The sequence below is a fragment of the Nomascus leucogenys genome, chromosome 14 (genome assembly GCF_006542625.1).
Source record: "Nomascus leucogenys isolate Asia chromosome 14, Asia_NLE_v1, whole genome shotgun sequence".
Taxonomy (NCBI): domain Eukaryota; kingdom Metazoa; phylum Chordata; class Mammalia; order Primates; family Hylobatidae; genus Nomascus; species Nomascus leucogenys.
The window spans coordinates 92,424,534-92,438,186 of record NC_044394.1 but is presented as its reverse complement, the minus strand read 5'-3'; the positions used below and the strand labels follow the sequence as shown (position 1 = coordinate 92,438,186).

Below are 13,653 nucleotides of genomic sequence, written 5' to 3'. Positions count from 1 at the left end.
CCCACAGGTTGAGGGCTCAGTCCCCAAGACTGCCCCAGCCCCCACCATGCATGAGTCTAGGCCTCCTAAACTTCAGACCGACTGGCTTCAAGTTGGGGTTCCCACAGCCCCCTCCTTGGATTCAATTAATGTGCTGGAGCGGCTTCCAGAACTGGGGGAAGCACATTTACCAGTTTATTATAAAGCAGCGGTCCGCAGCCTTTTTGGCACCAGGAACTGGTTTCGTGGAAGACAGTGTTTTTCATGGGATGGTTTCGGGATGAAACTGTTCCCTCTTAGATCATCAGGCATTACAGTCTCATGAGGAGCGTGCAGCCTCCATCCCTCGTGTGTGCTGTTCACAGTGGGGTTCATGCTTCTGTGAGAATCGTACACTGCCGCTGATCTGACGGGACAGAGCTCGGTGGGGATGCTTGTTCGCCTGCTGCTTGCTTCCTGCTGTGCAGCCTGGTCCCTAACGGGCCACGGACCAGTACTGCCCCGGGGTTGCAGACCCATTGTAAAGGATATTGCCAACAATACAGATGAGGGCAAGCACGGGACAAGGTGTGGGGGGACGGGCTGTGGAGTTTCCAAGCCCTCCCTGGGCTGCCACCCTCCAGGACCTTCCATGTGTTCAGCTGACCTCTTGGATTTTTATGTTTTTTATTTTTTTAACTTCAAAATTCATTTTTCTTTGATTTTTTTTCTCTTTTTTTCCACATGTGTTACAGAAAATACGTCTTAGAGATATCTATATCTATATATCTGACGTTGTCTCGCTCTGTTGCCCAGGCTGGAGTGCAGTGGTGTGATCTCGGCTCACTGCAAGCTCTGCCTCCCGGATTCAGGCCTTTCTCCTGCCTCAGCCTCCCGAGTAGCTGGGACTACAGGCGCCTGCCACCATGCCTGGCTCATTTTTTTTGTATTTTTGGTAGAGATGGGGTTTCACTGTGTTAGCCAGGATGGTCTTGATCTCCTGACCTCGTGATCCGCCCACCTCGGCCTCCCAAAGTGCTGGGATTGCAGGCGTGAGCCACCGCACCCCGGCCACCTCTTGGATTTTTAAGGAAGCTTCATAGTATCTGCATTGCTTCTCCCAGTGTGTAGGGTGGGACCCTCTCTATGGAGGGTCTTCAGACCCACAATCAGGTGAAGATTTGAGTTCTGCCTTAGCAGGTGAAAGGAGGGCAGGAGAGAGATTCTGGTTCCTAAGGCCTAACACACTCAATATTATAACAGAAGATTGTAACAAGATCTGGGAGTTATGAGCTAGGAACTGTGGGTGAAAACCTGTATGTGTCTCTCTCATAACACCACAGCAGCATATTAACCACTGCTTCCTAATTAATGAAGTGTTTACAGTAAATTCAGCATTTCTTATAAAAATGAGTTTGACGGCCTGCACGGTGGCTCAGCCTGTAATCTCAGCACTTTGGGAGGCTGAGGCAAGCAGATTGCCTGAGCTCAGGAGTTCGAGATCAGCCTGGGCAACACGGTGAAACCCCATCTCTACTACAAATACAAAAAGTTAGCCAGGCGTGGTGGCACGTGCCTGTAATTCAAATTACTGGGGAGGTTGAGGCACGAGAATCACTTAAACCCGGGAGGCCGAGGTTGCAGTGAGCCGAGATTGCGCCACTGCACTCCATCCTGGGCGACAGAGCAAGACTTCGTCTCAAAAAAAAAAAAAAAGAAGCATCTAAAACTTCTAAATTCCAGAAAAGTATACCATTGTCATGGTTTAGCACATCACACATGTACCCGGTCCTGTGCGTCTGCCAGCTCGTCCGTGTCTGGGGCAGGCTGTCCCTGAGCTTAGCATGCAGTGAGTTCTCACATGTGCATGTGTGCTCCCGTTTCCAGCTTATGTGAGTAGATAGGCCCTAATGTGAAATGGATACAGTAGGGCCACACTGTCTTTTTGATGGCACATTTAAACAGTTTGGCTCTGCACTTACAGACTCGTCTGCTGCTCTGCGTCTGGCAGCTTACAGTTTAACAGTGAAGAGCAGGCCAGGCGCAGTGGCTCACCCCTCAAATCCCAGCACTTTGGGAGGCCAAGGTGGGCAGATCACAAGGTCAGGAGATCGAGACCATCCTGGCCGGCACGGTGAAACCCTGTCTCTACTAAAAATACAAAAATTAGCTGGGCTGGTGGTGCGTGCGCCTGTAATCCCAGCTACTCGGGAGGCTGAGGCAGGAGAATTGCTTGAACCAGGGAGTCGGAGGTTGCAGTGAGCCGAGATCTCGCCACTGCACTGCAGCCTGATGACAGAGTGAGACTCTGTCTCAAAAAAAAAAAAAAAATTCCAGTGAAGAGCAGCAGCAGACTTGCCCTTGTTCCTTTTTAATTGTAGCAGTTTGCTTTCCTGAGTGGTGGGGAAGGAAGCCTGCATTACAGTGTGTCCTGGATCTGGGCTTGTGGCATGGTTCCCTCCAGTGTGACTGTGGCATCGAATAAGGAGACTGTGGGCTCTGACCAGGCTGCCTCTTCCAGGTACGCCTTCTGCCAGTTGGCAGGAACAGGAAGCTGGTAGTTCAGGGAAGCCTTCTTGGGGATCCCTGCTCCTTCAGTCTTGGGGGGCAGCGTTCTCCCACCCTGCTCCACAACATAGATCCTGCATCCATTGTACACCCAGGTTTGTTCTTTCCACACACACAGCCCAGCAGCCTGCCCAACTCAGCACACGCAGCCCAGCAGCCCTCCCGACCTGACACACACACAGCCCAGCAGCCCTCCCGACCTGACACCAGCCCAGCCACCCTCCCAACCCACACACAGCCCAGCAGCCCTCCCGACCTGACACACACACAGCCCAGCAGCCCCAGCACATCTAGCTTCACAACAGGTCCTGCAGGCCTCGTGCTGTGTGCTCACCCAGCGTGCCAGGTGAAGGTGCTAGAGAAATGGGAGGCCTGCAATGTGTAGGTAGCAGGTGGTCCCTGCAGGTGGGGAGGATGCAGAGGTGGTGGGTAGCTTTGGGAAGGAGGTGGAAAGGGGAAGTTTCGTAACCTGGTGGTAGAAGGTTAGATTGGTAGAGTCTTGTGGAGTAATTTGACAAGCTGTGTTCATTATAGATGTACTGTTTGAGGCGGGTATACCAATATTACTTGCAACACTGTTTCCAAGAGTGGAAAATTGGAGAACCCGAATGACTGTCCTGAAAGGGTTGATTACTGTGGTCGTGGCACATCCTGAAAGGATTGATTATTGTGGTCGTGGCACATCCTCAAAATGGTGCCTCATGCGGTAAGAATGCTGAGACCAATCTGAATCCTCATGTGGAGAGATGGCCATGGCATTGTTAAAGGAAAAAGAGCGTAGAGAATAGCATAGATGGTGTTATAGGAACAAGATTATCTATGCACAAAGTTTAGAACATACGTGGCCAGGCAGAATGGCTCATGCCTGTAATCCCAGCACTTTGGGAGGCTGAGGCAGGTGGATCACGAGGTCAGGAGATCGAGACCATCCTGGCCAACGTGGTGAAACCCCATCTCTACTAAAAATACAAAAATTAGCCGGGCATGGTGGCAGGTGCCTGTAGTCCCAGCTACTTGGGAGGCTGAGGCAGGAGAATCACTTGAACCCGGGAGGCGGAGGTTACAGTGAGCCGAGATCGTGCCACTGCCTCCAGCCTGGGCAACAGAGCAAGACTCCATCTCAAAAAAAGTACATATATGATGTTGTTTCACAGTGTTTTCTACTTTATGCTTTTCTGTGTTGTTTTTTAGAAAGGATGCATAATTTTTATAATGGGAAATAAGGTTTTTTTTTTAAATAAAACTCCACAGAAATAGGAACGAGAAACAGGGACTGCACAACAGGACAGAGGCAAAAATAAAAAGGTTATTAGCCTCAAGTGCTAGAATGGTCAATTTTCACTCATTTGTATAAAGTGATTCATTTTTCAGGCATCTCTTAGTGGAATAGAAATTATGCCAGTATTCAGACATCCCCTTTCCCCATTTTCTTTTATTAGTTTCTTGTGTTTTGCAGCAGGCTGTGTTGGGAGAGTCTGGGCCTGTCAAGGTGTGGTGTAATTATATATTTTGGTTTTCACCCTGGCCGGTAACTCCCACAGACCTGGTTAGTCTTTTTGTTACAATATTGGCCCTCAGGGGAGGCCTTGACCTTCTCCTACCCCCCTTTCACCCTAATGTGTCCTGTCTCCCCACTGCCACCCCACCTTCCTTCTTTCCTTCCTTTTCTTTGTTTCCTCTTCCCCCCCTCCCCTCCCCTCCCCTGCCCTGCCCTGCCCTGCCCTGCCCTGCCCTGCCCTCCCCTCCCCTGCCCTCCCCTCCCCTCCCTCCCTGCCCTCCCCTCCCCTGCCCTCCCCTGCCCTCCCCTGCCCTCCCCTCCCCTGCCCTCCCCTCCCTCCCCTCCCCTCCCCTCCCCTGCCCTCCCCTCTTCTTTGACAGAATCTCTCCCAGGCTGGAGTACAGTGGCTCCATCTTGGCTCACTGCAACCTCCACCTCATGGATTCAAGCGATTCTCATGCCTCAGCCTTCCAAGTAGCTGGGATTACAGGCGCATGCCACCACACCCAGCTACGTTTTTTTGTTTGTTTTGTATTTTTAGTAGAGATGGGGTTTCACCACGTTGGCCAGGCTGGTCTCGAACTCTTGACTTCAAGTTATTTGTCTGCCTCGGCCTCCCAGAGTGCTGGGATTACAGGCATTAACCACCACCGCCCCCCACCCTTTCTAATTGTGGGTCTTAAGACCCTCCCCAGAGAAGGCCACACCCTGTGCCCCTGGGGAAGGAATGCTGATGTCATGAAGCTTCCATAAAATCCCAAGGAGACAGGGTTCAGAGAGCTTCATGGAAGCTTTGCGTCCTTCCCCTAATACCTTGCCCTATGCATCTCTTGATCTCTATCCTTTGTAATATTCTTTGTTATAAACTGGTAAACATAAGGAAGTGTTTCCCTGAGTTCGGTGAGCCGTGCCAGCAAATTGAACCGAAAGAAGGGGTCACGGGAACCCCAGCTTGAAGCTGGTCAGTCAGAAGTTTTGAAGGTTTTGACTTGGGACTGGTGTGTGGTGCAGACAGTCTTGGGGACTGAGCCTTCAACCTGTGAGATCTGATACTGTCTCCAGGTAGATGGTGTCAGAACTGAGTTAGAGGAAACCCAGCTGGGGTTTGCTGTGCAGTTTCTGCTTTAGTCACAGAAGTCTTCTGTGTTGGTGATTGTGTGAGAATAGAGACCGTGATTAGAGGAGAGGGTTTTTCTCTAACACAAGGACTGGGGTGTACCTCAAGTTTTCCTCAGCTGATGTTTAGCAGGAGCCTGTTTTGTGTCCTACGCAACCTGTTGCTGCAATTTTAGTTGCTGTTACAGACAAGTCCGACCGCCAGGGACCCTTAGAGATGTAGACGCTGACATCCTGGGCAGGCTTGGGCATTTCTTCTTCTTTTTGTGGATATAAAATGTTCCAGGAATAAATGCTCGGTGCTGTGAAGTAAAACCAGCACTCAGGCAAAAGTTTAATTCTCTCAGTAAGGCAATTTACTTCTGCAGAAGGGTGCCACTTGGATCAGTCAGGATGGAAAGAGCACAGAGAACAAAGGAGGCCGGGGGTTTTTATCCTGAACACGGTCCCTATCTCTGTGTCACTCCCCTATGGGCTGGGGTCGGACTGCACAATCTGAGCTGACCGAGTTGGCTACTTGTACATATTTTTCTAAATATAGAAGGGGGGAGGGGGACATGAGGTAAAGAGGTGGAGCATGTGAGACGTGCATTTTTGGGGGAACAATGGGTACAGGTAACCAAGGGAACAGGTGTGAGTTATTGATTCCCTACGGGAAGCGGGTAGGCTGTTTACAGTAACTAGGGGCAAGGAAGAACAAGAAAGTTGAGTTGGAGAACAAAGGATAAGGAAGTTAACAGGCTAAATAAACCCTTTGAAGAGAAACTCAGAAAGATTTATTGTATCTTACATTTTTCTGTAACAAGGAATGTCCTTTGTAATATTTCAGTACCAGCCCTTGGGGTCTGGAACGTAGAAGGCTCTGAATGTAACCCTGGTCTTTCTGTGGGGAGACCCTCTCTCCCTCTTCAGCTGCAGGAGGTGGGGGTCAGGTACTATGGGAGAATCTCTTTGGTGGGGTTTAGAAGTCATCTCTAATTCCTGAAGTTTGGCTCTCATCTTTGCTTACTTCTCATTCCAGGAAAGGCCTTAACTCTTCTTCTCTGCCTCTTCACTTGATTCTGAAAAATCCGTTTTTCTTTTTTTTCTTTCCGTGGTTAAAACCGAGAGACCGCATAGCTAACTGTGCCTGTGACTGACTGTGTCTTCTCTTTTTTTATTTATTTTTTATTTTTTGAGACGGAGTCTTGCTCTGTCACCCATGCTGGAGTGCAGTGGCGTGATCTCGGCTCACTGCAACCTCCGCCTGCCAGGTTCAAGTGATTCTCCTGCCTCAGCCTCCCGAGTGGCTGGGACTACACAGCTGGCTAATTTTTATATTTTTATTTTTTATTTATGTATTTATTTGAGAGACAGAGTTTCACTCTTGTTGCCCAGGCTAGAGTGCAATGGCACGATCTTGGCTCACCGCACCCTCTGCCTCCTGGGTTCAAGTGATTCTCCTGCCCCAACTTCTCGAGCAGTTAGGATTACAGGCGCCTGCCACCACGCCTGGCTAATTTTTTTGAATTTTTAGTAGAGACAAGGTTTCATCATGTTGGCCAAGCTGGTTTCGAACTCCTGACCTCAAGTGATCCACCTGCCTTGCCTCCCAAAGTGCTGAGATAACAGGCGTGAGCCACCACGCCTGGCCTTTTTATTATTTTTTAATTGAGGCAGCGTCTCACTGTGTTGCCCAGGCTGATCTTAAACTCCTGGCCTCAAGTCATCGTCCTGCCTTGGCCTCCCAGAGGGCTGGGATTATAGGTGTGAGTGAGCTGCTGCACCCAGCCTCTTTTTAATTTTTTGAGGACCTGCCATACTTTTTTCCAGAGCAGCTGCATCAGACACTGCATGAGAGTTCCCGTAGCTTCATATCTTGGCCAGTACTTGTTATTTCCTGGGTTAAAAAACAATATTAGCCATCCTCTGCAGTGAGCCCTGTTCCCATCACTGCACTTGCCTGGGCAACACTGTCTCAACAAAAGAAAAAAAATGAGTCATCCTGATGGGTATGAGGTGGTGGGATCTCACTGTGGTTTTGGTTTGGATGTCTCTGATGCCTAATGATGTAGGGCATCTTTTCTTGTACTTGTTGGCCATTTGTAAATTATCTTTGGAGAAATACTAAAATCCTCTGCCAGTTTTAAAATCAGGTTATTCATTTTTTTATTGTTGAGTTGTAAAAGTCCTTCATATATTCTGGATATTACACACTTATCGGATGTGTGGTTTGCATATATGCTGTGCCGTTCCATAGGTTGTGTTTTCATTCTGTTGATTGTGTCCTTTGCTGCGCAAAAGTTTGATGTCCCAAAAGCACATTGCCCGTGCTGGGGTTTTGTTTTTTTTTTTGAGATGGAGTCTCCCTCCTTCGCCCAGGCTGGAGTGCAGTGGCGCAATCTCTGCTCACTGCAACCTCTGCCTCCCGGGCTCAAGCAATTCTCCTGCCACAGCCTCCTATGTAGCTGGGATTACAGGTGCCCGCCACCACAGCCGGCTAATTTTTGTATTTTTAGTAGAGACGGGGTTTCACTATGTTGGCCAGGCTGGTCTCAAACTCCTGACCTCAAGTAATCCACCCGCCTCAGCCTCCCAAAGTGCTGGGATTACAGGCGTGAGCCACCGTGGCCGGCGAATTTTTTAATTTTTATTTTTGGTAGAGAAGCGGTCTCCTTACGTTGCCCAGGATGGCCTTGAACTCTTGGGCTCAAGCAGTCCTCCCACCTCTGCCTGCCAAAGTGCTGGGATTACAGGTGTGAGCCACTGGGCCCGGCTGCCTTGAATTTTAAATATCTTGAAGATCGAGCTGAGGCACTTTTGAGTCATTTTGTGCAGCTGTGACTGGAGAGGTAGCGCTCATGGTCATTGCAGACAGAGAAGTGGGTGGGTGGACGGTCCTCCTGAGTTACGTGAACCATACAGAACGTGGGAGTCATTGCAGACAGAGAGCTGAGTGGACAGTCCTGAGTTACGTGCACCTTACAGAACGTGGGAGTTTCTCATTGGTGTTCCCCTGTTGCCCCCCTCAGAGAGCATTGGTCATCCATTTGTCATGGAAGACCTCTGAAAATCTGTGGACATTTTCCTCTGACATAATTCATGAACAGTTTGGAGCATTTCAGACTTCGGTGGCTCATACCTATAATCCCAGCATTTTGGGAGGCTGAGATGGCAGGATTGTTTGAGACCAGGAGTTCAAGACCAGCCTAGGCGTACAGCATGACCCTGTTTCTAAAAAAAAAAAAAAAAAAAAAGGAAATGATAAAAGTCACTCAGCTTTTGCATTAGAGTTTTGTGGGGGTTTTTTTGTTTGTTTTTATTTATTTATTTTGAGATGGAGTCTCGCTGTGTTGCTGGGCTGGAGTGCAGTGGTGTGATCTCAGCTCACTGCAACCTCAGCCTCCTGGGTTCAAGTGATTCTCCTGCCTCAGCTCCTGAGTAGCTGGGACTACAGGTGCCTGCCACCATGCCGGCTAATTTTTGTATTTGCAGTAAAAACAGTGTTTCACCATGTTGGCCCGGATGGTCTCAATCTCTTGACCTCATCATCTGCCTGCCTCAGCCTCCCAAGCATCAGAGCTTTTAGTGTGCTTTCTTGGAGTTGACAGGTTTTGCCACCTCTTGAAATGTGAATTCAAGTGTTTCGTAACATTTTGCTGAGTTAGCTTCCTAGGGTGTTGTGTGCTCAGCCTTTATGAAACGGTGAACATGATGACAGTAAACTGAGAGAAGTTGGAAACCTAGCACTATTTTTTTAGCCAGTCACCTTTCTCATTTCTGATGATAGTTAGATATAAATTGCTGATTAAAAATGAGTCCTGTAGGCCGGGCACAGTGGCTCATGTCTATAATCCCAGCACTTTGGGAGGCCAAGGCGGACTGATCGCTTGAGTTCAGAAGTTTGAGATCAGCCTGGCCAGCATAGTGAAACCCCATCTCTACTAAAAATACAAAAATTAGCTGGGCATGGTGGCACATGCCTGTAGTCCCAGCTATCCGGGGAGGCTGAGGCAGGAGAGTGGCTTGAACCCAGGAGGTAGAGGTTGCAGTAAGCCGAGATGGCGCGACTGCACTCTAGCCTGGGTGACAGAGCAAGACTCCATCTCTAAAAAAAAAAAAAAAAAATGAGTCCTGTATTCCCAGCTACTTGGGAAGCTGAGGCAGGAGGATCATGTGAGCCCAGGAGGTCAAGGCTGCAGTGAGCTGTGATTGTACCTGTGAATAGCGACTGCCCTCCAGCCTGGGCAACACAGTGAGATCTTGTCTCTTACAAAAACAGGAAAATGCTGCGTTACCTGTCTTGACTTTCTCTTTTCTTTTTTATCGTAAAATATACATATTAACTTGTAACATTTGTCTTTTTAAAACTGTCATTTCAGAATTTCTAGAAGGAGGAGTTGGCCATGTTGAAATGTTATTTCGCTGCAACTATTTAGCTTTAGTTGGTGGCGGAAAAAAGCCGAAATACCCTCCCAACAAAGGTACTGTAATTGTGTATTTAAGAATCATGCCTCATGTGTCCCAGTCTTTTTTTGAATGTGTTTATGTTTGTGGCCATGTGTGATTTTCCCCAGTAGTTCTGGGAAATATCCAGGACTGGTCACTGGGGAGGAAGCAGGTGGAGAGGGCGCCAGGTCTCTGTTCCCGTAAGCAGCACCTAAAGAGCATCACTCACTTGCATTGTCATAGAACACGTGCTTTTCAGTCAGTAAACGGAAAACGGGCCTGCTGCACCTTAGGTTGACATCATAAATGTCATGAATTCATTTTAAAGCAAGGTACAAGGATTTTTTTTCTTACTGAGAGCCATTGACTTAAAGGAACATTAGTTTCATAGCCACGTAGAACAAAACACCAGTTTGGCTGTGGGTCTCGGGATATATTTGTCGGGGTGGGAGTACGCGCGTGTGTATGCAGATGACATGGCATAAGAGCTCTGGCCCTTTTAAGTAGAGGGAGGAGTAGACAGCTTTCCTGACAGCCGTGCGCCTCGTGCCAGCTTAACCTCGCTGTTGGTTGAGGAAAGAGGGCTCGAGGCGAAAGATCCAGGAATGGAGGGCAGAACACAGGGAAGAGGTGGGAGGCAGGAGGCGGTAGGTGGGAGGTGGACTGGGGATGGGAGGCAGGAGGTAGGCTGGGGGCGGGAGGTGGGAGGCAAATCTGGGGGAGGCTTGAATGCCAGTTAACGTGTGGCCAGGAAGGAGATGCCGTCAGATCTGTGTTTTGGGAAAGTACATGAGGTGAGTGAAGAGACACCAGAGGATGGGGAAGGCGTTTGAAGTCCCCGTTTATGGGGAGAGGCAGGAAAAGTGGAGCAAGCATCCTTGTCTGAGCCCAGTGCCAGGCAGGAGGAGGCCTGAGAAAAGCCGTCTGGTTCTGGTGACATTGAAGGCCGCCGGTGGTCTCAGAGGATGGCTGAGTGGGAGCCCAGTGGTGGGTGGGTAGGGTGGGAGGAGGTGAGGAGGGAAGGAGAGGCCCAGTGAGGGAGGCAGTTCAGAATCAAGACCAGGATGGGGCCCTGGGGGCACTGCATGCCAAGTGGGAAGTGAGCAGGTGAACTAGGATCTGGGTGAGACCACGTACTTAGGAACGGAATAGCCCAGGCCAGCACAGGCACAAAGGGATTGTGTGGAAAGGCAGAAGGTTCTAGATGACTCGTGACAGGCTTTGGGGCCCAGCTCACAGTTCTCAGCAGAGCCCCGTGAACTGCATGAACATGAATGTGCGGAAGAGAGACCACACTCAGGTGAGGACTGGCCCTGCCTGATACATTTATTTTTGTTTTGGAATTAGGAGCGGAGAAATGAAATGGGAAGAGATTATTGGTAGGAAAAACAGTAGAAGACAGGGCTTGAGATCTTGGCCTTTGAGCGGTTCTGTAGTCTCACTGGTCCAAGGTTTGTCTGTGCCAGCTTTAAAGCAGAGTTGAGAGTGGCTGCTAGCACAGCCCAGAGGGGCAGAGGCCTGTGGCTTGTGAGTCCTCTGGAGGAGCCCACCCAGAAGGGACAGCGGAGGTTCCACAGAGAGAGCAGGGCAGGCTTTGCAGGAGAATGACTTTGCCCTGGCTAATTGGGGATGGGCAGAAATCCTGCTGGTGAATTGGTCTGTGTCTTGTCATGGAGAACTTCATTGACCATTAAGGAGGAAAGGAAGCTTATGGATGGAAGTTAGGAGGCCTAGAGGGCCGCCTCCCTTGCCCTACCTCTGGCACTGCTGGGGGACCCCAGGTGCTAACAAGGGAGCCATTTGTATGAGATAATCTCAGGTCTCATTCTCATTATAAAGTTTCTAAGAGGTTTTTTGAAAAAGCCTTAGAAACTTCACAGACTTAGAAGAAAGCAGTATTCAGCAGGTTTTTGGGTAAATGTACTTTTTGTAGCGTCTAAAGATACTTTTTTTTTTTTACTAGTAAACTTGGTTTTTATTTATTTATTTAGTTTTGAGACAGGGTCTCACTGTATTGCCCAGGCCGGAATGCAATTGCGCAATCCTGGTTCACTGCAGCTTCTACCTCCCCAGGCTCAGGTGATCCTTCCGCCTCAGCCTCCCAAGTAGCTGGGACTACAGGAGCACCCACCACACCCGGCTACTTTTTGTATTTTTAGTAGAGACAGCGTTTCAACATGTTGCCCACGCTGGTCTCAAACTCCTGAGCTCCACTGATCTGCCTCCCTCTGCCTCCCAAAGTGCTGGGATTACAGGTGTGAGCCATCACACCCAGCTGTGTTTTTTGTGTGTTTTTTTTGAGATAGGGTCTCCCTCTGTTGCTCAGATTGGAGTGCAGTGGGGTGATAATAGCTCACTGCAGCCTCAAACTCCTGGACTCAACCTGAGTAGCTGTGACTAATTTTTAATAACTTTTTTTTCAGAAATGGGAGTCTCACTATGTTGCCCAGGCTGGTCTTGAACTCTTGGCCTCAAGCGATCTCACACCCCAGCCTCCCAAAGTGCTGGGGTTACAGGCGTGAGCCACTGCACCCATCCCTCCTGTGGTTCTTCAAAAGTATGGTGCTGGTTGGCATTCTCATCCCTAAAGCTTGTCAGTACATCAGCCCTCAGAACACAAACCGCTAATTTATCCTAATGGAATGTTGCAATGTTAGCAGGCAAACAAGACAGAAGAAATTTTGAACTTAAAAAGCAGCAGGGGCTGGGTGCAGTGGCTCACACGTGCCGTCCTAGCACTTTGGGAAGTTGAGGTGGGCGGATCACTTCAGCCCAGAAGTTCGAGACCAGCCTGGGCAACATGGTAAAACCCCAACACTACCAAAAATACAAAACTTAGCTGGGCGTGGTGGTGCATGCCTGTAGTCCCAGCCATTTGGGAAGCTGACATGGGAGAATCTCTTGAGCCTGGGAGGTCGAGGCTGCAGTGAGCCAAGATCACGCCACTGCACCCCAGCCTGGGCGAGAGAACGAGACCCTGTCTCAAAAACCAAAACAAGAGCAAGAACAACTCAGGACCTTGAGTGGAGGGAAGAACTCGTTGGCCCTGATTTGTGTCCCTCTGATTTCACTTTAAAGCTGAAACCTCCCTTCCTGATGCAGGTTTATCTCCAGCACTTTTAACATCAGTACCTATGGTCAGGCTTGCCTATGGGCTCAGTCGGGTGGAATCAAGGAAGGTCAGGGAGAGGAGAGTAACCAGGCAAGGGCAAGGGTTGGCAGAGAGAGATGAACGCGCTGAGCGCGCCTGTGTGTGAGGCTAGTGGGTCGCCTGAGAACGGGACCGGGCTGTGCACACTGAGAGAGGAATGGGCGGGGAGGGAGCAAGTGGGCAGCCAGCTACCAAGAAGGGGAGACGCTTTGAGTGGGGAAGGGGCCTGAGGGCGAATCCCCGGCACAGCTCACAGTTTGAGTTGTACCCCAAGGCCTCCCAAGTGCGGGTGTGTGTCTGAGGCCTGAGGGTGGGCGCAGCTGTGCCAGTGGAAAGAGAAAACACCTTAGGTGTCAAGCTGGCATCGCTGCATCCCAGCACCATGGCCTGTTTATGACTGCATTCATCTGTTCTTTCTGATATTTCAGTAATGATCTGGGATGACCTGAAGAAGAAGACTGTTATTGAAATAGAATTTTCTACAGAAGTCAAGGCAGTCAAACTGCGGCGAGATAGGTGGGTTTGGTGTCAGTAATTTTTTAAAGTGATATTTCACTTTCTCTAAAGATGGCTGAAATACTTTTCTATTTTTGGCAGAAAAATGTTTAGGAAATGATGTATTAAAGTGTTGGCCCTGGTTTTTATGACCATAAGGATATAAGAATTATTTATATTGCTGCAAGAAAGGCAGCGAATTGTATTTGTTTCCAGGGCTCCACTGGAGGTAAGTAGGTGGTGGCGTGGATGATGTGCACCACAGTGGACCAGGCAGTGGGTCTCACCATGGTGAGTTCTGTCCCATTCCGACATGTGCAGAGCTGAGGTCATGAGCTTTGAGCCTGGAATTACCCTGGGCTTTTAGCCCATGCTTTGCCAAATGCTGCCTCTCAATAAAGGTTTTTGGTTTGAAGGTAAAGGAAAATTGAATTTTCTG

At 49.3% G+C, this 13,653-nt stretch overlaps 1 protein-coding gene across 1 annotated transcript in view; it reads left to right on the top strand.

Annotated features, from left to right (window-relative positions):
• WDR45B (WD repeat domain 45B) overlaps positions 1 to 13,653 on the top strand; it is a 32,084-nt gene that overhangs the window by 5,902 nt on the left and 12,529 nt on the right. The window contains exons 3-4 of the mRNA XM_030827144.1: positions 9,502 to 9,603; positions 13,148 to 13,235. Of these exons, the coding sequence (XP_030683004.1) occupies positions 9,502 to 9,603; positions 13,148 to 13,235 (190 nt within the window). The remainder of the gene's footprint in view (positions 1 to 9,501; positions 9,604 to 13,147; positions 13,236 to 13,653) is intronic.